The following is a 25,120-nucleotide window of genomic DNA, read 5'->3' on the forward strand; positions in this document are numbered from 1 at the left end:
TTCTATATGATGTTTTATATAATATTTTCTGATCATATACATAATACATGATAACTGTAGAAATGAAAAATATGGAAAATTGAGGATTAAATTAATTAAAAAGCTCACAACTCAAATATTAATTTGTAACATTTTTTGGTATATTTACTTTGAATCTTTTCACATATATATATACATTTTAATTATAGATACTTTGTGTTATTTTATATCTTTTCGTTCGTTTTTTGTTTTTTAGAAACATGGTTTCTCTGTGTAGCTCTGGCTGTCCTGGGACTAGCTTTGTAGACCAGGCTGGCCCCATCACCCGGCTATATATCTTTTTAAAAAACATATGGGACTGGGAATCAAATCCAAGTTTTGGGCTTGGGCTTTTATAATTTTTAGACAGGGTCGTTCTGTGTACCCCAGGCTACCCTCAGACTTGCCCTCCTCCTGCCTCAACTTCCCAAGTGCTAGGATTGTAAGTTGTACCACCACACTTTCTTGTTTTATACTGATTGTACAAAATAATGAGTTTTGGTTGACAAGATGGCTCGGTTGGTAGAGATTCTTGCCACCTGAGTTCAGTCCTGGGGAAGCCACTTAGCGGAAGTTGTCTTCTGACCTCCACACATGTGCTGTGCACACATACATATACACATGTGCACACACACTAAATCATGTGATAAAAAATAGGTTTCGAGTTTGATCTTTTCATACATGCATGTGATGTACTTTGATCATATTCCTCTCCCATTACCCTTACTTACCTGCCCTCCGCATGTGTGTATGTGTGTCTGTCCGTCTGTCTGTCTGCATACATGCTAGTCCAGCGCTCTCCTTACTGAGCTTGACCATCAGCTCTTACAGTTTACATCGTATTATGAGTGCTTTCTTGGATCTTTAAATGCTTTTTAAGGCCTAACTACTACGTGTAGTATTTAATAATGTTGATGTTATTTAATAGTACCCAACCCACATGGGTAGTGTATATAGGAATGTCACACTGTGCCCTGGGGAGCTGCATAATGCCTTGGGTCTTTGGCCACTGGTCAGCCAGTAGGATCTGGCCAGAGCTTACCTGAGTTTGGTCAGCTGCTGGGCAGAGCCACTGAGTCATAGCTTGTCCACAACTGGGTTTTTTCTGACTCTGTGGAGCCTCTTTTGAAACAAATGTGGGATTGGTGGGGGCCTGTGGTTCAAAGTTCAAGGCCAGCTAATCTAATCAGACCCTGTCTGGGGTTTGTTTTGTTTTTGTTGTAAGGCAGGGTCTTGCTATGTAACCTTATCTGGCCTGAAACTCACTATATAGACCAGGCTTGCTTCAAACTCATCATCTGTTTGTCTCTGCTTAGGTTAAAGGTGTGCACTGTCATGCTCAGCTCAGACTCTGTCTTAAACTAAAAAATCAAGAGGGCTGAGATAGCTCAGTGATAAGGCAGTTGTCTCGCATGCAGGAAGCCTAGTCCTGAAAAAAACCAACCTCTGCTGGCACTACTGTCCTTTAAACATGCTGCTGAGACGGAGCAGCGGTTTTCTACTTATGTTTCTATGTTGTTCTAGTTCCCAAGTTATAACCGGTTAAAGGGATAGTCATGTTTAAGGTTAGTGACACATACTCTTGGATCAACCATTAGAAAATTTGTTCCAGGGGCAGGGGGTATATCTCAGCAAGAGTGTGCTTACCTAGCTTGCAGGGGGCCCAGGGTTTGATTCCAGGCACCATGGAAAAAAAATAGAAAAGTATTCCAATAATTTCTTCAGTAACTTGAAACTTTCCTACCCCAGTACTTGAAGACAATAACAATTTTAAAAAATAGAAACTTGGAAGCTGGGGAGATGGCTTGCTGGATAAAGTGCTTGCCACACACCACAAGCTTGAGCACCATAGTTTGGGTACCCAGAACCACATCTTAGCCGGGTGGGTGTCGTGGCCAGCCCACAGCCCTTGCGTGTGGGAGGTGGAAATGGGAGCCAGCCCATAACCCTTGCGTGTGGGAGGTGGAAATGGGAGCTCTGAAACATGCTGGTTAGCCAGATTAGCAGGACTGGAGGGGGTCATGTCCACAGGGAGAGACCCTGCCTCAGTACACAGAGTGATCTAGGAAGACACCTGGTATCAACCTCTGGCCTCCACAGGCATGTGCGCGCGCGCGCTTGTGCGCGCACACGCACACGCACACACGCACACACGCACTCTCACACAGAAAAACATTTATTTATTTCTATGTGTATATGTGTGTGTGTGAGTGGGTATATGTGTTCCGCTTGTTCACAGGTACCTGTGGAGGCCAAAGGCATCAGATCTGCTGAACCGGAATTACAGACAGTAATTGTGAGCCACCTGCTGTGGATGCTAGGAACTGAACCTGGGTCCTCTAAAAGAGCAGCAAGCCATCCTCCAGTCCATGTTTTTTCTTTCTTTCTTCCTTCCTTCCTTCCTTCCTTCCTTCCTTCCTTCCTCCCTCCCTCCCTCCCTACCTACCTCTCTCCCTTCTTCCCTCTCTCCCTCCTTCCTTCCTTCCTTCCTTCCTTCCTTCCTTCCTTCCTTCCTTCCTTCCTCCCTCCCTACCTACCTACCTACCTCTCTCCCTACCTCTCTCCCTTCCTCCCTCTCTCCCTCCTTCCTTTCCTTTTCCTTCCTTCCTTCCTTCCTTCCTTCCTTCCTTTCTAATTAAAAACTTTGGAGTAAGTTATACTTTGGAATGAACTCATCAAATGGACATGAGTACACATGTTACTCGGATACACATTCAAAGAATCATCATTTTAACTTAGGAAAAATAAATGCTATTTGTTTTGTCAACAACTCCGGATCACAAAAGTTTGCAGAATAATCAGTCACACTGTCCTCTGCTTTCTGGGATGACTACAGGCATGGGTGCTGTATAGTTTTTATAAAGAATTCACTCTGATAGATCAAACTAGTAAGCTAAGATGGGGTCTGGCTCCTCCCCACTTCTCCCCACCCACTCATAGCTTGCAAATGTGACATCCCAGAGTTTACAAGAGTGTCTTACCAGAGTCTTCAAGCTTCTGACTTTCCAAATCTACGTCACAAACAAGCAAAATGCATCAGTTTTACCAAGAGAGCAGAAGAACTGTAAAGGACCAGGAGGCACATCACTGAGTACAAGTACCACCTAGAGTCTCCATGCATGTGAGCAATGGGTGGGACCCTTCTCTGGCGCCTCCACACAACTGGTCTCCTGGGGGTGTCAAGGAGACAGGACACGAATGTCTGACTTCAATAGCGGGCTGAGGTCCTAGGCAATGGTCAGAACTTTGTGAATGCAAAGGGCCAGTAGGGGGCGCTGTAGGCAAGTCCTCAGGGTGTGGGCCAGCGGCTTTGCCTCTGTGGGGACGTGTTGTAAAATCTCAGAGCACACTTTCAAGATGGCTTGAACTTGTGTTTCCCTATATGGTAATCCTAATTAGCTCAAGACGCTCTATGGACACATCAAACATCTGGCTTCTTGGGAGCAGCACAAATGCTGAGAATTTTAATTTCCACTTGAATGTGGGTGTCTCCTGCCTATGCTAATTCCAACAGTGGAAAACAGGGCTATACATGCCCCCTAGACTGGCCTTGAGTGACTCCTTGGGTACCCCTGCCCTTACTCCCAGAACACTGGATGCTCAGAGGGCCACAGAGTGACCAACTGCAGGGAAGGAGGGCATTTCCCAGAATACACTGGTTCCCTTCCTCTTGGATTTGCCAAGTACTACCTTCACTCAGGTAGGAAGTGCATTTGCCCCACAGGAAAGAGCTATTAAACATGCTTGCTGGACTGTTTGTAAAAGTGTATACTCACCGGGGTTGTAGACATACGCGGGTTCCATATATTCTGAAATGCAAACATTTCCATCCATGTTACTGTGCCCAGATGCCATGCCAAGGTCAGCCTATTTTTAAATACTTACTAATAATGAGGATTTGAGCTGACCTACTTTCAAAAAATACACAAAGCATGGTTATAAAAACCATAAAATTTCAATTCAAAAATACGGAGACACAGATTTTTTTTTTTTTAACCCAAAAAACAATGCATAGAAAAGCTAGTCAGGAAGAGAGCCAGAAATGGAGGTTTCTTGTTTTCAAACATTCCAATGCGGAGGTCTTCCAGACAATTCCCTGACAGCATGCACTAGTTGAGGCATTTTGGGCACTTTGACAGCATGCGACCCACATGACAATGCTGAGCTCCACACACTTAGAGTTTCCCGGGTGTTCCTTCTCAACCCTCCCCCCAGCTCTAGTAGACAGTACTTATTGTTACTTCTCCCCCTTTCCCCCAAGGAGGCGGAAGCGGGCCCATCACGGTTCCATCAGCCCTCTTTCTCCTTTATGCCACATGCACTCCATTCCTCCAGTCCCCTCCCAATCTTATTTCCTGAGATCCCAAAATACAGGAACTAGACTCTAGCTCTTTGCATGGGAGCCGTGTGGGAAATGGCTGAAGCCATAAGTCCTGTGAGGTGGGACGAAGTGAGCGTGGCATGTCCCGGGCTGCCCAGGACGAGACAATCAGGACAGGGTGGAGACAGCTCTCCACAGGACACAGCAATGACAGTGTGACAGTGATCGGCTATGCCACGCGTCTTTAACTGCCCTGTTCCGGACTGACTCGCTTTGCGAAGTGCCCTGTGTAAGGTGGTTCTGTATTTCCCCTTTACCCAGCACTGTAAATTCTCAAGAAAACTACGTGTAAATGAGCCAAACACAACTGCTGGAGTCACCTAGTTACTGTGGGGAAAGGAGACAGAAAGACACTTGTCCTGGAAGGTCCTAGGCCGTAATTTTTCCTGAGTTTCCCGTTACCTGGTGTGCGTGGTGGTCTTCAGATAACCTCAAAATGCAGGACAAGAGCTTGATGGTATTATTCTTCAATTAAAAGTGGGATAATGTTTAATTTTCAGAGAAATGATGTGTTGGTAAAAGGGTTACAGGCACTAGCCTAGGAGACGAAAAGTCTGTGTTTATGTCAAGGACACCCCAGCAGAAACGGGGAAAGCACACTGTGAGACGTAATGGCTGTCAGGCCTATGTATGACTCACTTATCAATTGGCCTTCCTATCCCCTGTGCCTCCCCTTCCCATGAAGTCTCTGTGTACCTGAGACGCTCCCCCAAACAACCATGCTCCCCATCTTCTCAGGGTGCTGACCTTTTTGTATAACCTGGTTTTCTTCCTACTAACTCTTAATTCCTGAGTGGATAGCAAATGGACTCAGAGCTGCTAACAAAAGCAAACGTTAGCCTTAAGAGATGACACCTGGGGGTTGGGAATTTAGCACAGTAGTAGAGTGCTTGCCTAGCAAGTGCAAGGCCCTGGGTCCAGTCCTCAGCTCCAAAAAAAAAAAAAAAAAAAGAGAGAGATGATGGCTGGCAGTATGACAGTACAAAGGTGTAGGGCAGGAGGGTTGGGGGAAGGGGGATGGAAGGGAGTACTGGCCTTTGACCCATACTCATGAGAAAAAAAAATACTAATAAAATTCCCATGACAGAGATGATCATTTAAACGTGTCTTACCTGGGTTTGCAATGCAATTTTCAGTTTTTAGACCTGAAACACAAAGATACACTTTTAGACATAACCTACCCTAGTAAGTTTTAAATGGTCTATGGCTACTGGCAATCTAGTCTGTAAAGTTCTAGTTTATCAGACCCATGCTTTAGTGGGACGCAAAATTCCAGGAACATAGTTTTTGTATTCACAGAACAGCCATGAACCAATGGTATGAATTCTGACAAAATGCATATCTTCTGAGGTGTTCCATTTTACTCAGAAATCACATATCATGACCGTGGTGGCCCTTACAGGGCTGACACTTTACTTTCTAGTCTGTATCTATGGCTAGTTACAAAAGTTAGAGAGAAATGTACTCGTCTAACTCAGTTCTCTCTGCAGATAACAAGCATTACTCAGTCTTCTACCTGACAATTCCTACCCTTTGGAGAAAAGGGATCGCAATCGTATTCTCAAGATCTTTTAACATATGAGCAAAGATTCTCCGCATATTCATATCAAAAGATAGTTGATATCTTCCCAAACAACTTCTGTATGTGAAAAAAAAATCTACAGTCCCAGGAGAACAGGAGCATGGCATTTAACAGTCAGTGCTTCTAATGGCTCCAGACACTTGGGCTGGTAATGCCACAGGAAATTCTCACCAATGTTCCCATGCCCCCAACACCTTGAGACAAGACAGAACAGGGCTCTGCCGGTCTACCCTAAGAGCTGTAGGTCGGTGAGAAAATAGGGAGATTTCAGTGTAGGACACGGAGGGCTGCCCAGGTGCCCATGGAGGTCTGAATGCCTTGGTCTCTCTGTTTCTGATTCACTGACTTAATGTTGAAGTATAGTTCCCTAAGGATAAGCCCTGAGAGACCTGATCCACAATGACAGACGCGCTCCTCTGTCTACAGTCTACTCTCATGTCCCACCTCATGGTTTAGAATTTGAACCAGACACCCAGGTAACTTAGTCTATTTCCACTTGTCCAGGAAATAACAGGTCTGTTAGAATCTGGCTGATGGCCACAATGGTGCTGTCAACTCCGCTGAACCCAGAACAACCTGGGAGGTGGGCCTCTGGGCTTGTCTGTAGTGGGTTATCTTAACTCTGACAGTTGAGATGGGAAGACCCACCCACTGTGGGTGGCACCATTCCCTGGCTAGCATCTCAGACTGTGTCAGTGGGGAAAGGAACCAAACAGCAGCAAACCTTCATCTCTCTGCTTTCTGACTGAGGATGCCACATGACCAGCTGCTTCAAGCTCCTCTGGCCTCACTTCCCCTGAGACGGGCTGCAGCCTGGAACTGTGAGCTGAAATATCCTTCCTACTTACTCTGCTTCTGTCACCACGGGTAAGAGTCTCAGCAACATTGTAATGCAAAGCTCACTCCCTTGTCTAAAACAAACTAAGATAAAGCTGAAAACAGTTCCGGAGACTACTGCACCATCCAGACTTAAGCAGGAGGTGGTGGGCTGCACCTCCCCTGGGGGTTAGCTGAGAATTAGGAAAATGGAGATGGTACGATTCTAGACTTCCTAGCCACTGCAGGGGGAGCAGGGTGGGGGACCAGGAAAAGGCTGAAGATATGGATAGGAAAAGGGAGGAGATTCTCATGGCTGCCTACATGGACTCGCCTTACATCTTCTGTTTACTGAGTCAAAGGATTCAACACCACTGACTAGATCATAAGCTACACAGAAACTACACTGACCTACCATGAACAAGACCATTAAGTCAGCTGGTTGGCCAGACACATGGCTCACAGGGTAAAGATATTTGACACAGAGGCCTGAGGTCAATCTCCAGAACCCATGTAAAGACAGAAAAAGAAAGGCCACTCTGGAGGTTGTCTTCTGGCCTTCTTGGCACAGCTGTGACATGCATGTCCCCCCAATCATGCACAGACATACAGTAATAATTTGAAAAGATGCCTCGTTGCTGTAGGATGTCTTTCTGTATGTGGTGAATATGTGTTGATCTTGTTGGTTGATAAATAAAGCTGATCTGGCCTATAACCAGACAGAATACAGCTAGGTGGGAAAGCCAATCTGAAGAGAGGGAAAAAAGTTGAGGTAGATGCTCCTGTCCAAGGAGCAACATGCCAGCAGACCAGTAACGCCATGACCATGGGGCAATACATAGATTAATAGAAATGGGTTAATTTAAGTTGTAATAGCTAGCTAGTAATAAGCCTGAGCCATTGGCCGAACATTTATAGTTAATATAAGCCTCTGAGTGGTTATTCAGGAATTGGCAGGCAGGAGATAGTTGCCCGTTTATACCTAGTGATCATGTTCATGATAAAAACACATCTTTGTATGACCTATGCATTCCCTTTTCAAATAATTACTCAAATGTTAGGCACATCTAATTTGCCTGATACTACTGAAAATAAATAAAACTACCAGGTCCTCCTTTCAGCCTAGGGGTCCCTGTGAATAAAGTTAAGACATGAAGGGGCACTGCAAACTGAGGATCTCTGAGATAGCAGACATGGCACCATCCTCACCTCCCACTTCGTCCAATAACTAGCTCAATGGGAGCCCTGCTACAAAGCTTGGCATCTGAAAAGAATAACACAGTCCGATGATAAAACAGCCAGTCTTCAGAGTGAGTGAAAACAACCCTGCAGCCATGCGTGGCAATGGTATTAATTGTTCTTTGACTTAGCGTGTGCCTGGCTGAACCACAAATGGTGGTCCTGGGGAGAATACACCATCGCAATGACATACAGTCTCGTCTGGCAGCAGGGATGCCCTGGCTGGACCATCATCAGTCTCCTGAGACACTCAGAACTGCATTCCTGAAGAGAAATCCACATTTAGCGTTTCTCTGTGGACACATGCAGCACACACACTTGTGCGCTCGGTGGGTATGCGTGACCGCATCTGAAGAAATCACCTGGAGACTGACGAGGCATGTGAAGACAGGGAGTGGTACTGTCTGCTACGGCTGGTGGATCTAGAAGCAAATCTCAGGGAGGGAGTCATGGAAAATTCCTCCTCATGTCGCCCACCCGGCTGAATCTGGGGACACACACATGCAACCCCAGCATGAAGGAGAATGCCTCCCCCCTCCTTACATAATGAGACCCCATCTCAAACAAAACAAACACAACAACAACAAACACTATAAGAAAACCCTAACAGTACCAGCCTCCCAAGGAATCTCTCTCTTTGAAGCTGAAGGCTGTCCTCAGCTGTTTGTAACCTGAATTCATCCAAGCTAATTTCTGCCTTGGCTGAGTCCCCAGGCTCTTAGAAGTCAGGAGTTGGAGGGTAACTGTAGGGAGAACATGCTGCTGTGGGCACACTTGCTTTGGGCCACTGGCGTGCGTGCCCTGGCCATTCAGATAATGCCTGCTTTTAATTTAGTGAATGAAAACGCATTTCACATAGCCTTAACAAGTCACAGTAACCAGGCCAGAAACACCTGATCATAAAAGTGACATTTGAAAGTTCTATGGTAAATACTCTTGCAGTTTGAATGTAATTAGCTACCATAAACTCATAGGGAATGGCACTATTAGGAGGTGTGACCTTGTTGAAGTAGGTGTAGCCTTGTTTGAGGAAGTGTGTCACTGTGGAGGCGGGCTCTGAGGCCTCCTATGCTCAAGATACTGCCCAGTATCTCAGTTCACTTCCTGTTGCGTGTGGATCTAAGATGTTAGAATTCTCAGCTCCTGTTCCAGCACCACGTCTGCCTGCAGATGCCATGTCCCATCATGATGATAATGGGCTAAACCTCTGAACTGTAAGCCACCAATGAGATGTTTTCCTTTATAAAAGAGTTGCCATGGTCATGGTGACTCTTCACAGCAATAGAAACCCTGACTAAGACAGTTCTTTTCTCCCAGATAGCTAGAACTCATTGCTGTGGGTAAAGGACACAGTGGATCATCCCCAAAGGAGGTGACAATATAATGGGCTGGATTATGGCAATCAGCTTTAACATAGCTCCTGAAGCTCTCCCTGTTCACACTCTGGTGTGACTCCCTTGGCGTGTATGCTGAATGGTGGATGCTTGCTTCTAGAAAACAAGAGATATCACTGCAACCATGAGGTCACTGACTTACTGCTCTCTACAGACTGATTGCTGGGTTGTGAGCCTGAGAGGCCCATGTGGCTAGGAACCAAGGGAGGCCTGCAGCCAGCTGTTGACTAGAACCGTATATACCTTTGTTGGCTAACTCAGGAAAGACCATGTCCTACCCATAGCCACGTGAATGAACTGAGAGACAGATCTCTTCCAGTCAATCCTGACTGAAGAGCTAAGAGAAGCTTACTCAAAGGACCCAGGTAAGCTGCACCTGGACAGCCGACCCACAGCAACTGCAAGGTAAACTGTGGTTCTCACCCTGTGGGTCGTGAGCCCTTTGGGGATCGCCTAAGATCATCAGAAAACACAGGTATTTACATTATGATTCATAACAGTAGCAAAATTACAGTTATGAAGTAGCAACGAAAACAATGTTATGGTTGGATCCAGCCAGTCCTCGGCTGTTCACTGAAACACCAAATTACCTATTGCTATCAAGTTATGTTTTATATACAAGATCGAAGTCTATATGCAGTTAACTATAAGTAATGGAAATTATCCAGAACATTCTGGGAGCCTGATTTAATCAGCAGAATGGCTAAGAGGGGAGCTGGGGCTTCCTGAAAGGAATTCTGCCTGTGAAGGGCATCTCAAGGTCATGTTCTGAACCACACCCGCCCCCCCAAGGTGTGGACTCCAGACCTGCCTGGCCAGACCCCTAACAGGACAACTGACTCATTGCAGTAATCATTCAAATATACATTTCCCAGGGTTGGGGATTTAGCTCAGTAGTAGAGCACTTGCCTCGCAGGCACAAGGCCCTGGGTTCAATCCTCAGCTCAAAAAACAAACAAACAAACAAAAACAAAAACAAATATACATTTCCCTCCGGCTCTCAGCCCACATGCTTCACCTTGATGGAGACAGCAGTGAATGGAAACCTGGTGGGTGAGGATCTGGCGCACAGGGTCCGTTTCTTCCAAATGGTTCTGGGTGTCAACTCACAATGGTGAGTTGTGGGTCACTCCCACCTGTCATCACTACATGAACGGCTGCTCAATCCCAGATCATTTCAAACGGAAACTTCCAGACTCCCAGGAAATGCTAACAGCAATCAGTTAGAAACAATGAAACACGTGCATTTAATAACCACTCTGGTCTGGGTGGAACTGTGTGTGTATTCTCAGCGCAGAAGGAACATGAACCTTAGGCATGCCAGGTGAACCCTCTGCCTATATCCCCAGCCTCAGGGTGGATGAGTAAGAGGTAAGTCTGGACAGTCCAATAAACTCCTCTTCCTCTTGTGATAGCACAGAAGGGATCTGGCTCAGCACGCCTCAGTGAGTTCAAAAATTGGCTTATGGCTGCTGCCGGGGTCCAGGAGCTCCTTTTGCCTAACAAGGCCCATTTCAACTAGGAAACACTTGTTATGTCCTGATCCCCCGACTCTATAAGTATGCAAAGCATTATACAGACCACCCCCTCCCCCAACAGAAACATGGCTGAAACCCAGGTCATCTACACCCCAGTACTGGTTAAGGCGATTAGGTTCGCGGATGGCGCGTGCTGTTTCTGGGCTTGGAGATTCTCTGTAGACCTGTTGAGTTTCTCCTAGGAATTCATAACTGACCCACAGCCCTCCAAATCCAGTTACAGCTGTCCGATGATGCTATTTTGGATGCTAAGGAGTTTAGTCTGACTACACAGCTGACATCCCATCGTTATCAAAAATTCCAGAAAAACATCTAAGCTGGTTGACCTGCTGTAGGCTCTCTTCAGGAAGGAAGAGGAGTTTATTCCTTCCTTGGATTGACAGCAACACTAACCAGGAATTGGTCTCTCTGTTTCCTAACAATTGGAACGGGTTTTTGGTTTGTTTGTTTGTTTGTTTGGCTAGCCAGTTTTTATAAGATCCACACTCTATTTTTATGTTACAAATCACAGGTAAGTTCTCAACAGTAACAAGGGACTGTGCTAGCACGCTAAGAGTTTAGTCCATTTAAATACCTTCTAGAAACATTGCCCTTTCCATTCCACAACTACTGCAGCTGTTTGTTTGCACGCCCCCCCCCCCCCCCGCCCTCCCAGTGTTGGAGGATGTTTGATACTCAAGGGCCTCTGGCTTGCTAGCAAATGTACTACCTACCACTCAGCCACACCTAAAGCCGGCCGTACAAGTTTTTGACCATGCATTCCCATTGGTTATCTCTAGGTGGCAGCAGAGAACTCCAGTTTGTGCTCTAACCCTGCGCTCAGCCTTGCTTTCAATCAACAGTGGCTGACTTGGTCAGAGCTCTGCAAACATGGTCCCTGTGAGCCCGCACAAACGCCTCCTTTAGCTGGGGCGAACATCAACCTGTGAAATGGCCTGCCCTCAGCCTCATGCTCCTCCTATACAGACAGGCTCCTAATACACCATGAGAGGTTCCAGCCCCTGGCTCTCTCAGAATCAGACCACTAGCTCACCTTTCCTTGTATATTTTGTTGTATCACAACTCAGCTCACAAACGTGGAATCTGTGGGTTTCACTGCCCTCCTCAGCCCATCAGCTAGGTCCTAGTGCCAAGTATGGTCAGTATCCAGACCTTTTACATAACCAGGGCCTCCTTAAATGGCATTTGCCTGAATGCATCAGGGGCACCAAAATAGGTATGATTTCTACAGTCCAGCTGAGGCTGGGTTTCTCACTGTGATGTTCTCGAGAAGTTAAACACACTCAGTGGGGGGAGGAAGGGAGACCGTGGTTTATAGTTTGCTTATCTCCACGTTCCCTCTTTCTCCACAGTTTAACCGTCTATGGTCTCAGTCACCAGTGGTCAAGGGATGTCTGCAAATATTCCTCAAGAGAGATGGCATTTGCAGAACTCCTAGTACACACTTGTAATTATTCTATTATTAAACTCTTATTGTACCTAATTTATAAATTAACTTTTCTCTCAAGTATGCATGTATAGAAAGATACCTAGTACATGCAGGGTTTGATATTATCCACGGTTTCAGACAACCACTGGGAGCCTTGGAACACCTCACCCGCACGCATAAAGGAGAAACTCAACTGTGGCCAGTTTTAAGCCGCTGTGATGTAGGAAAAAGAGGAAAAAGATGCAACTCTGGTCTAAGCTGGCTCGGCCTGTCCTGGTTTGGGTCATGGCCAATAGATAGGGGGTGACAGGGATGAATGCTTTTTTAACATAATCTGTTCATTTGTGTTGACATCACCTCAAGAATGCTCGGAATCAGATGGGACTCCAGTGCAGGTCAGGAGTGTGGCAGACGGGTGCCTAGAGTGATTAAGGAGTCATTCACTCTCAACATCAAAGAAATGCAGGAGGTCACATCGTAAGGCCCTGCAGACACTTCCTGAAAGCCTGCAAGCTTGGCACAGCAAGGACTGGCTGGCTTCAGTCAGCAAGAATGTCAGCATCCTGACTGTCCGACCCACCCATTTACCTCTGAGTCAAGGCACCCTGAGTCAAGGTCAGAAGTTTCCCCTATGTCTGAGGCCAACTGTAGCAGTCACTGCTGGACCCAGCAGTGGGTTTGGATTCAGTTAGTAATCATGCAGACCCAAAGGCCAGCTCCTCACTAACTGTGTTTTGCAGGAGAATGCAAGACCGTGCACACAACAGGAGCAGTCAAGGTCTTCTAGGGGAAGTCCTCTAAGTGGCCTTTAGCCCCATCCTCCCTAATTAGGAGAAGACAACAGTAACTAACAGGAGGGACACAGTAACTCCTGAACAGACCACTGTCCCGCCATCAGTAACAGAGTCCCGTGCTGCTTCCAGCCTCCACGCAGAGAGAACTTGGACATGTCGCACTATTTTGAGGAAGTTTGAAACCATGGCGTTCTGCCCCAGGAACTTAGGTCCCTTCCTAATGCTCCTGCGCTGCGCATGTACTTCACCATCTAGGGCTTTGTTTACCACAGGCAGTGTCGGGTACAGCGCCGGCCACTGCCCTTAGCACATTACAAAGAAATGCTACCGTCACTTTCATAGGAGGAGGGAGAAGGGGTTTTTATTAACCCTGCATTCACATACAGCGAGGCACAAAACCTTAGCATTTCAGAACGCTGCAAATAAAGACTAGGTCCTAGGACTTGCAAGATGAAGCGATCAGCTCGCAGGCTGGGATACATGTAGCTGAGGGCTGAAGGACTCGCTTAGCATGTTCTGGTCTCTAGGTTTCACCCCCAGCAGCAGAAAAACAAAATGAGACCCAAACAGTAACAGCAAAAACCCACACCAGGGTTCACCCAAAGTCTGAGTAGTCAGAGTGCCTCTACACAGCCAGGACGAGGACCCCACAGCCTCAGCCGGAAGGGATGGCAAAGCCTTCCCCAGGACCTAGTGTGAGCGTTAACAGTGTATGCAGAAAATGGCCGCAGCAGCTTCCTCCCCTCAGATGTTTACTCCCTGCAGAGACCACTCCAACTGAGATTAGCTACGCCTGCCCTCTTGATGCTGCTGTACGCCACAAACCCCGGCTCCTTGTTTATCAGTATTTAATAACCCTGCCTCCAGGTTCAGCTGCATGCAGTACCCCACCCCTCTGTTTAATCTATATAATAAACAAGTGGAGTTTCTGGGGCGCTGGGGTTCTCCATTGAGAGCCAGACCACTCCACTCTAGCTATTTCTCTGTGTCTGTCTGTCTGTCTGTCTATCTGCCTGTCTTGTCTCATTCCCTCACCACCTCCCAGTCAGGTTCAAGTTCCAAGAGCCATTCAAGGACGTGGCAGGCTAGAAAAACTATAACTTGAGCTTAGAGGCAGAGCTTTCACACATGCGGTCTTAGAAAATTTGCCTCAAGATACCACTTCTCGGAAAACTGTGGCCAGCACTTGGTCTCACCCCAAACAAAGGAGTAACTCGGGGAAGATGTGCAAATCCAGGACAGGGCTGTGAGGAGAATCTCAGCCTCGAGCTGGTGGTGTGGAGACACTGCATGACCTTCAGTGAGCCTAGGAGCACAGCCCAGAGCAGAATCCGGGAGGGTGTACCCAGGGATGGGAAGACGAACGTACGGAGAGATTGCTATTTCTGACAAAGGATCTGGGATGAATTATTAATATGACATTTAAAAATGAAGTTATAAAATCACCCCAGCAAAGGAGTACTACTACATGGGGTAAAAAACCAACAACAGGGGTTGGGGATTTAGCTCAGTGGTAGAGCGCTTGCCTGGCAAGCACAAGGCCCTGGGTTCAATCCTCAGCTAAAAAACAAACAAACAAACAAACAAAAAACCCAACAACAGAAACACCAACTAACTGGACCATGAGCACACGTGAGGGAAGGTGAGTCACCAGACTATCAGGGAAGGAGACAGTAGTCATTGGACACTGTGGTTACTGGCCTGACAACTCTGTCATCATCATCATCTTCTTCTTCTTCTTCTTCTTCTTCTTCTTCTTCTTCTTCTTCTTCTTCTTCTTCTCCTTCTCCTCCTCCTCCTCCTCCTCCTCCTCCTCCTCCTCCTCCTCCTCCCCCCCCACTCCTCCTTCTTTTTTTTTTTTTTGAGACACAATCTCTTTAAGTATACCAGGCTAGACCCAAACTCAAGATCCTCATGCTTTTCCTGCATGCTGGGATCACAAATGTGCAGCAGCATCCCAGGCCACTTTGATTCCCTTTCTTCCTACGTGACAGAGCCTGAAAAACTAATTTCCTTTTTTCTAGGCCTTTCCTGCAGCTGTAAGAGACCAAGAAACAGTTCTACTAAGTGGTTAGGCTAGCTTTCACTTTCCTGAGAAGCAGGTAGATCCGGCAGTCGGTCCCCCTTCTGTTTCTGTCTGGGATGCAAACTGATGCCTGGATGCAGACCACAAGGCAAATCTGAATTCCCTAACCAGTGGGACAGAAAGACAGCCTGAGTTACTAATGCCATAGAGGAGCCGTGGTACCCAACAGCCTAGTTGTAGCAATGAGAACTATTAGGTTTTCAGCTAAAGCTGACAGAAAGATGAATCTTGAGAATCCTTGGGATCCGACCCAGGGTCTTGTGCATGCAAGGCTGACACTCTGTCACTAACCTACTGTTGTTGTCTGAGACGGGGTCTCACTAAGTAGCCCAGGCTGGTCTTGAATTCACTCTGTACTCCAGGTAGGCCTTGAACTCGGACCCTTCTGCCTTAGCCTCCTGAGTGGCTGGGGTTACAAGCCTTCAGCACTGGCCCAGCAGCCACAAAGAAATCTTAAATGATACACGGTGCAAGAAAACTGAATACTGGAAATATTTAGGCCACGTCTAAAAATATTTAAATCCTGAAACAATAAATGCATGCTATTCACTTACAAACATGATGGTGTATACCCAGGGGAAAATAGCTAAAATGATTTAGAATGGATGCCAGTGAGGCTTGGGAATGGGATGGGACTGTTTTTACTGAATGGCTTGTGATGGGATTTCTCAACACCAGCTCTCCTGACATTTTAGACCAGATGATTCTCTGTTTTGTCAGGGTCCTAAGAACTGTTCAGCCAATCCTGGCCAATAGCACCCTCACCTCTTCCTGAGCTGTGACAACCGAAAGGATTTCTGACCACTGCCAAACCCTGCAGGGCAAATGGCTTCTGTTTCACGGTACTGGTTTTGTTCTTAGCTTTAGTAACTAAGTACTGTGTTTGACAACACCTGAGTTGTGGACAAAGAAACGGTGTGAGACTGAGAACTGCTGATGTCATCTCTCTCCTGCACCCCACTCCTCTCCTCCCAGACACCTCTTAGGGCCTGCACCCCATTCTTCATTTCCCAGACACCCCCTCGGGGCCTGCACCCCATTCTTCTTCTCCCAGACACCTCTCAGCGCCTGCACCCCACTCCTCTCCTCCCAGACAAACCCAGATCATGACTGAGACACTCACCCCCGAGGAATGCACACTCATAGTAGCTGCAGGTCTTGTTTATGCTCTCAAGAAGAAGGTCATTGCCAGTTCCTTCCCGGGACACTTGAAAAACCTCAGTCAGAGGTATTAAAACAACTCTCTCACTTGCTTTGTCCAAAAACCTTTCCACAGCCACCCCAAAGCAGGTGTGGATGGTTAGCACTGGCTGGTTGTTAGCTGTGGGGGGTCTGGCTGGGTATGCCAGTGTGAAGTTGCCCAGCCTCGCTTGGTTTGGCCCTCCGAATGTGAAGGAAATGTCTTGACCTGTGAGGTACACCACGTCTTTGTAACTCTCTTCACAAGGTCTTCTCAGCAGCTGCAGGGCTCTCACCAGGTAAAAATGAAAAGCTTTGAACTGGAAGTTGTAGATGTAATCTTTTCGGGACTGGCCGGCCATCTTCACAGCTCTGTTGAACTCGTGGTAAAAGGGAGTCTGCTCTCGAGCCTCGGTTACAAACGCCATCAGGGTTATTCCATAGGGGTCCTTGAAGTTCACTGGGGGAGAGATCTTAGCCTTCCGAGCTTCCCACATGATCTCCGCATTGTCCCACACAGTCTCCAGGAGGTCAGAGTTCGCCCTTTCATCCCTGAACAGCTGTGGGATGTACTTCAGCTCCATCCTGCTGCTGCACTTCAGGTACTCATCGTCAAACGCGTTCTCCGCCATGTCTAGCACGTCCGCCTTCACCTTCAAAGCAAGAGGAAAGGGGTGCTCTTGCCGTCAACTTTGTATTTGATCTCATTTCCTCTTACAGCACGATGCCCACTCTCTCATCACCCCCCTCCAACCCTTTAACTGCGAGTTACACCCCGTGGCTATGGGCAGCTTTTCTCGGCGATGACATGTTCATAAGAAAGCAAATGTCAGCGGCAAGATTTGGGTAGGGATTCTGCCTGCAACTCGTTTGTCTGAGCTCTGTGGCGCACACGAGACTAAAGGCCTCCGTGGCAGTCCAGGCTAAAGACCCCTCACCTTCATTCCTGAGAACTCTCAGGACTGTTTTGGGTCACTGGAAGTATCATGCATAAAATACCGCACGTGGTGGGAAATACATGGTGACAAATACTACCTTTCCCTCTGGACGCACCCCCTCATTCCTCTGACATGGAGAGGACTGGTTGGCACCTCCAGCCAAGCAAAAGCAGGTCCTCAAGGCCCAGAAATCAGAACACCCCTCTCCAGAACAAAACAAAACAAACCAGAAAAACAGAAAACCCCCCAAGACACAGGAAATCAGAAGACAGTGTAACTAGAGTTACAGGTGAGCTCTGTGGGTGCTGGCAACTGGTCCCAGAGTCTCTGCAAGTACAGCAGGTCCTCACAGCCACCGAGTCGTCTCTCCAGCCCCAAGCCTTCCTTCCACCTTCTTTAAAGACAAGGAAACTGGGATATTGAGACGTGGTATTGGTATTTACCCCAGACACTCACTCTGGTTCCAGAGTTCTACCTTCTTAAGCAAAGTGTTCTGTGGCTTCTAAAACATTAGCACGTTCCAGTGATGAGGCCCACTGACATTTATTATGTAACGCCTTTAAAAGAGTTTAATTTTACTAAACAAAAGAAAACATTTTACCTCTGAGATAAGTAAGTGGGCCAGCAGCAGAAACTGTGGCCTAACCACAGTACTTACAGCTGGGAGTCACCGAGACCCCAGCACTCCTGGGTCCGTCGGTCAGTTTCTTGACATGGGGATCAAGTCCTTTCGGTTTCACAGTTAAGGGATGCACTTTGCTCTGTGGCACAGAATGTACCAGAATTCAGCCTGAGCACCAAAGCATGATTTATCTCGAAGACCGCGACAGAAGCCATCAGGCCTGAAACCAGCTCCCACATTCCACACACCATATCTGAGTTGATCCAATGAGCTCCTGACTTTTCCCTTGCCCTCAAAGCAGTCTTCACATGTCTAATTTTAGACAGCAAGGCTTCCTGGCCAGACACCACAGCTGATTGTGTGTTCCGTACAGTGCGTGCCTGGCGGTGGCAAAGCTCCTAAATGCCATCGCCATTCGGGACACTAAGGAGCAGAAGACTGGGTGAATGGGCTGATAATGCTTTCTTCCTCTGACGTCTCCACCTAAACCAAAGCTCAGAGCGATGACATTCAACTACCAACAATTCATGTCACATATGTGGAAATGACCTTCGTGTTTCAGAAGAGAAACCAAGGAAATGGAAAAACATTAACCGAAGTATGTTAAAATGATGTGCTGCAAACCAGTACTTGAAAGGCACATAAAGACCACACAAGGTACCACTTCATACCCACTAAAAGAAAATAATGATAACACAAGGGTAAAACAGGAAAATCCAGGCAAAGAGGAGGCAGCTGATCGGAGCCCTGATCCATGCCGGAGTGAGTGCCGTGGGGCCCAGCCAACGTGGAACATCCTGCAGCAGGACCTCAAGGGGTGAGACCCAGTGACCCCACTCTAGACACACACCCAAGTGAAGCATGTGTTCACAATAATGCACAATTCCGCCATGCACTGTAGCACAGTTCCGGCTAATTCACATTCACTTACATAGGTAAAACCAGGTATTCAAGTAAATACTGCATAAGGCTAGCAACAGCGCTTGGGTGAATCCCCACGGAAGAATCATTCTATAAAAGAATTGAAAACATTCATACAGAAACCCATACACAGCTGTTCTTGGCAATACTATCCATGGCAATAGTTACCATAAAGTGGCAAGATCCAAATGCCTGAATGATAAACTTTGGCCAGCCATGATAGCATTAATGTTCATAGATGACAAGAAGGAGACACTAATATATGACACACCACGGATGGGCTTTAAAAACAGTATCTTAAGTTAGAGAAACCAAGCACAAATGACCAGAGTCTGCAAGATCCCACTCCGCTGAAATGTCCATAACTCTCACTGGTTGCCAGAGAACGGGGGAGGCGGGAAGTGGCATTGACTTCCAGTAAGCAAAGTGCTTCTTTAGAGAGGGATGAAATGCGACTCCACAGCTACTGTGGGACAACATCGTAGAGACACTAAGAACCAATGATGGGTGTGGTTGAAATGTTTTTAAGGGTATCTCAATGATACATCTGTCTTGTTTCGGGTTTCTATTGCTATGAAGAGACACCATGACTATGGCAAATAAAGGAAAATATATAATTGAGGTGGCAGCTTACAGTTTCAGAGTTCTATTATCATCATGGCAGGAGGGGGGCATGGCAGCATGCAGGCATATCTGGTGCTGGAGAAGGAGCTGCTACATGTTGATATGCAGGCAACAAGAAGTAGACTGTCTCACTGGTCATGGCTTGAGCATCTATGAAACCTTAAAGCCCACCTCCACACTTCCTCTAACAAGCCTACACCTACTCCAACAAGGCCACACCTCCCATTAGTGCCATGCCCTTTGGGGGCTATTTTCTTTCAAACCACCACATTCCATTCCCTGATCCCCAAAGGCTTGTAGCCAATTCAAAATGCAAAAGTGCATTCAGTCCAACTTCAAAAGTCCCCATAGTCTATAACACTTTCAAACTTATTTAAAAGTCTAAAGTTCAAAGTCTCTTCTGAGATTCATGCAATCTCTTAACTGTAGTCCACTATAAAATAAAAATCAGGGGCTGGAGAGATGGCTCAGAGGTTAAGAGCACTGCTTGCTCTTCCAAAAGTTCTGAGTTCAATTCCCAGCACCCACATGGTGGCTCACAACCATCTGTAATGAGATCTGGCACCCTCTTTTGGCCTGCAGACATACATGCAGGCAGAACACTGTATACATAATAATAAATAAATACATCTTTAAAAAATCAAAATAAAAAAACAGATTACATACTTCCAACATACAATGGCACAGGATATTCATTTCCATTCCAAAATGTAGGGAAGGGAGCACAGTGAGGAAATATCGGACCAAAGCAAGACTGAAAACCAGCTGGGCAAACTTCAAACTCTGCATCTCCATGTCTGATGTCAAAACACTCTTCAGATCTCCAACTCCTTTTAGCTCTGTTGACTGCAGCACACTTATTCCTATTGGGCTGTTTCCACTCACTATTAGCAGCTCTCCTTGGCAGATATCCCACAGCTCTGGCATCTCCAACATCTTGAGTTCTCCAAGGCAATCTTGGTTTTAACTTTATAGCTTCATGCAATGGCCTCACTAGGCCTCCATTCAAGAACACCCCTGACACATGTCTGGCCTCATTGGCTTTCCTTTGCCAGGGAGGAAGGTTCCATAATGCCTTTCTGCTATCTCTAAAGCTAGAACCACATGGCTGAAGCTGCCAAGTTCTGCCACTCACTGGGGCTGGAACATGGCCACTGCTTTTGTTCAATTACATCTTCATCAGCTTTCTGTCCTTCACTGCCTAAGCTTAGATGTCCCAAAACTGGATCTGTAGACCAGGCTGGCCTCAAACTCAGAGATCTGTCAGCCTCTGCTTTCCCAGTGCTGGGATTAAAGGTGTGCCCCATCACACACAGCTCTAAGCTTTTCTTTAATTCCTTTTCATAAATCGGAAACTCAACTGGGTGAGATCACCATTCCCTTTATTCCATTTCTTAGTCTGTTTATCTCCTTGAATACAGAACTTAGCTCCATTCTATTTTCTGGTACTCCCTTTCTCCTCAAATATTTTTCCTTGTTCAGCTTGCTCATTTTCATTATATATCTTCATTAGAGTTAACACTAGTAACCACACAACAGAGTCTTTGTTTTGAGATTTCCTCTGCCAACAGAATTAATCCAAAACTCTTCACTTTACCTTCAGGCAGACTCTTCAGACAAAGGCAAAAAGCAGCCACATTCTTCACCAAAATACCACAAGAATGATTTCTAGGCAACATACTAAAAATTCTTCCTCTCTGAAACCTCTTGAGCCAGCCCCCCCCACACACACACACACAGAGTTCAAATCACACTCAGCGCCACTGCCTTCCGTGTTCCTACTAGGATGGCCCACTAAGCAGTGCTTAAAGCATCCCACTGCTTTTCCAGTCCATAGTGCTAAGGTCCATATCCCTTCAAACAAAAGTAACCGTAGGCCTATTGCAGCAATACCCCAGTCTCTGGTACCACCTTCTCTTTGTTAGGGTTTCTATTGCTGTGAGAGACATCATGACCATGGCAACTCTTATAATGGAAAACATTTCATTGAGGTAGTGGCTGTTTCAGAGGTTTAGTCCATTATCATCATGGCGGGGAGTATGGCAGCAGGCAGACACAGACATGGTGCTGGAAAAGGAGCTGCTACATGCTGATATACAGGTAACAGGAAGTAGAATGTCTCCGTGGGCGTGGCTTGAGCATATGAGACTTCACAGCCCGCCTCCACAGTGACACACTTCCTCCAACAAAGCCACACCTCCTAATAGTGCCACTCCCTTTGGTGGCCATCTTCTTTCAAACACCATAATGTCTCAAGTTAAAAAGCAAACAACAGAATGTGCAGGAAACAAAACATACAATAATGCTCTAGAAAGTGGGTCAAAGCTCTAAAACTGGATACAGTTTTTAAAATACTGTTTCATACAATACATACAGAAAGTATATTAGTTTTTAAATATTGAATGGCAAACAAAATCATAAAATTTCTATCAGTCAAAAGACAACAAGGAAACAGTCATTATGTAGTTTACTAATAAACATGGAGTCAAACACTGCAGCATTACTTGGAGAACACACAGTATTCCCCGAATATTTATTGACTTGGAAATGCTGTGCAGTATTGCTTGAAGACAAGGTTAAAAGTACTCTACATACAGTATTAATCTACTTTTTAAATAAATTATACCCACAGAGAGAGGAGCCACATAGGCTACCTACACTGTCCTCTAAGATTCTCTCTCAGCGGCTGAATTTCTCTGTTCTCTTCATTTGATTATAATTATATATAACTTTCTACACTTAACATATGCGTCACCTGCAAAATGAAGGAAAAGCTACTTACAAGCTAATGCCTAGTCTGGCCTCTCTCAGTCCCCGGAGACACCCCAGGCAGTGTTACAGGCTCCCGTCCCAGTGAGCACATGCTTCCCATTCCCAACATTACCTGGAAGATGTCCACTAGAGTCACGGCTGCCAGCAGCGTGGTGACCATTTCGAAATGTCCCATCTTCAGTTTTCTCTTCTAAATTAGAATGAAAAGTTTTATTTCAGTAGGGTTAACAAAGAGGTTTAGGAAGAAAGAGCAAGATAACGTGCTATGTATAGTTCCATTCTGGGCAGGCACTGTGGTGGTAGGAGAGATTATCGAATACATTCCTATGGCTGCAAGAACCATCCGATTTTATCTAGAGGTCTAACAAAACCTTAGGAAACTTCAGTGCTTCCGAGATCAAGTCCGTCCACCTCCACACAACTCTAGACTCGTCTCTCCCAACAGAGCCGCCCCCAGGCACAAGTTTCCCATCTCTAAATCTCCCCTGAGGCCACACAGGAAACACATACTAAAATCACCACGCTCTCAAACTGCTCCTCTAGCTCCCAGTTTCTAAGAGCTGTCTAGAAAATTTCCCATGGACTGATTCCATTCTTCCAGCTGCTTTGCAAGTTAGAGCATGCCCAGTAGGGTGGGAGGGACGAGATGAGGTCAGCAACAGGACAGAGCAGGCTACCTGAGATGACCTCCTTCCTCCAACTCTTGACAACCATCAGAAGCCAGAGGTTGAGCAAGTGCGTAACGTTCAGGAGTTAGGGATCGACTAGGAGCCCCGGGAAGACAGCGATTCTAACTAGATCCCGTCAGTCTACTAGCTGAGTGCCCAGGACCCATTCCAGTGCGGTGTGTGTGGCAGGGTAAGGGGTAGACAGGAGGGAAAGAATCCTCATGGCTGAAGCTATCCAGAGCCATTGGCCAACTCAGTTAAGTGCTGCAAGCTGTTGGCCTCCCGTCTCTCACATACATGTGCTTCAACAAAGCTGACATTCCCGGAACTCAGATGAACCCCTACTTCCCTCTCTTTTGCCAATCATCTTAGTCCGGATTCTGAAAGAGGAAATGAATGGCATGGGGAAGGAAGGGTAGCCTTTCTTTTTGTAACTCATTTTAGCCCCGGGTTCCTGTCTTTCTTCAAAAGCAGTTCTTTTGTCTAGCACTATTAATATATCTGTAGTTATTTTAAAGTGCTACTCTGCATCAAACTTCCCTCTCAAAAAAAGTATAAGGAATAGAACATAGGCAGCATGTGCCGAGTCAGCTGTAGGCCAGGATTTTCCTGGTCTTCATTTCAGCAGCCTGGGTGCAAAGAAATCAAAATGTTTACCTGGTGTTTGTGCCTTTGCAGGAGGTTTAACTGATGCCCCGGCTCCTGCTGATTCCCACTCTCAGCTCTGGGGCTAGTCCCTCCAGGATGGGATGTTGTTCACAGTGAGAGCTGCCTGGGAATGCTTTGCTTTTTATAACACCCCTAGCGGTAGCTTGGCAGTGGCACATTACCCCGCTGGTGTCCTGCTATTTATATCTGGTCCCCAGCTCTGCCCTGGAACCACTGCTGTTAACGCTTTAAACCTGCAAGAGGCCCCGAGAACCCACAGCAACGCCCCTGCCACGGAGCATGAAGCGATGGGCTCCCTTCAGAGTCACTTCCCAACACTGACTTTTGACACTCATGTGTCAGAGCGAAGGCCTGGCTGGCCTCTATTAGATGATACCCTTAATGAAGAGGGCTTGTTTGTTAAACACTGCCAACAGTGATGGCTGGCACCACTCACTCAACTGACTGTATTTCAGGGACCGTGCCAGGTGCTGAGGTATACAAACAAGCAAAGTACTGAAAAACGTTCACAATCTAGTCAAATAAACCAGCATGTGGATGCACCAAACACAACTAGGAAAGAACTGCTCAGAATAAAACAAGCCAAGTGAAAGTCCAGCAGGAATGCTGAGAAGGAAGAGTGCTGTGGAACAATCCTCTTCTACACTGGAAAGATTTGTCACTCCAATTGGTTTAATAAAATGCTGATTGGCCAGTAGCCAGGCAGGAAGTATAGCCAGGGTGACTAAACTAAGGATGATGGGAAGGAGGAGGGTGGAGTCAGGAGTGGCTGGCCAGATGCAGAGGGAGCAGGAGATGCCACACTAATAAAGGTACCGCCACATGGCAGAACGTAAATAAGGAATATGGGTTAACTTAAAAAATGTAAGAGCTAGTTAGTAATAAGCCTGAGCTATTGGCCAAGCATTTAAAATTCATATAAGCCTCTGTGTGTTTATTTGGGACTGGGCTGCTGGGACAGGAAATGTCTGATTACAGAAGGGAGCTGGGAATGCTGGGAACGCCTGCATCTACAACTCTTGAGTAAGGTGCTGGAAAGATTTCTGTCACCTTGACACAAGCTATAGTCATATGAGAGGAGGGAGCCTCAAGTGAGAAAATGCCTGTATAAAATCCCGCTCTAGGGCATTTTCTTAATGTGTGATTGATGGGGGAGTGTTGCCATCCCTGGGCTGGTGTTCTTGGGTTCTATAAGAAAGCGGATTGAGCAAGCCATAAGGAGCGAGCCAGTAAAAGACACCCCTCCATGGCCTCTGCATCAGCTTCTGCCTCCAGGTTCCTGCCTTGTTGAGTTCTTGCCCCAAATTCCCTTAGTGATGGTCTGTTCCTGCAAGTATGAGATGAAATAAACCCTTTCCTCCCTAGGTTTCTTTTGGTCATGGTGTTCTACCACAGCAACAGAAACCCTGAGACAGCACTCACGGCAAAGTCAACCATGCTGAAGAACATG

At 46.4% G+C, this 25,120-nt stretch overlaps 1 protein-coding gene across 2 annotated transcripts in view; it reads right to left on the minus strand.

The window, feature by feature from the left end:
- Art3 (ADP-ribosyltransferase 3 (inactive)) overlaps nt 1-22,501 on the minus strand; it is a 29,275-nt gene extending 6,774 nt beyond the window's left edge. For both annotated transcript variants that reach the window (XM_036200194.1, XM_036200193.1), the window contains exons 1-5: nt 22,446-22,501; nt 16,401-17,109; nt 5,512-5,544; nt 3,795-3,827; nt 3,000-3,029 (exon numbers count right to left, since the gene is read on the minus strand). In XM_036200194.1, coding sequence (XP_036056087.1) covers nt 3,000-3,029; nt 3,795-3,827; nt 5,512-5,544; nt 16,401-17,109; nt 22,446-22,493 — 853 coding nt within the window. In that variant the 5' untranslated portion in view covers nt 22,494-22,501. The remainder of the gene's footprint in view (nt 1-2,999; nt 3,030-3,794; nt 3,828-5,511; nt 5,545-16,400; nt 17,110-22,445) is intronic.
- Nucleotides 22,502-25,120: the final 2,619 nt, after the last annotated feature.

This window comes from Onychomys torridus, chromosome 10 (assembly GCF_903995425.1).
Source record: "Onychomys torridus chromosome 10, mOncTor1.1, whole genome shotgun sequence".
NCBI lineage: Eukaryota > Metazoa > Chordata > Mammalia > Rodentia > Cricetidae > Onychomys > Onychomys torridus.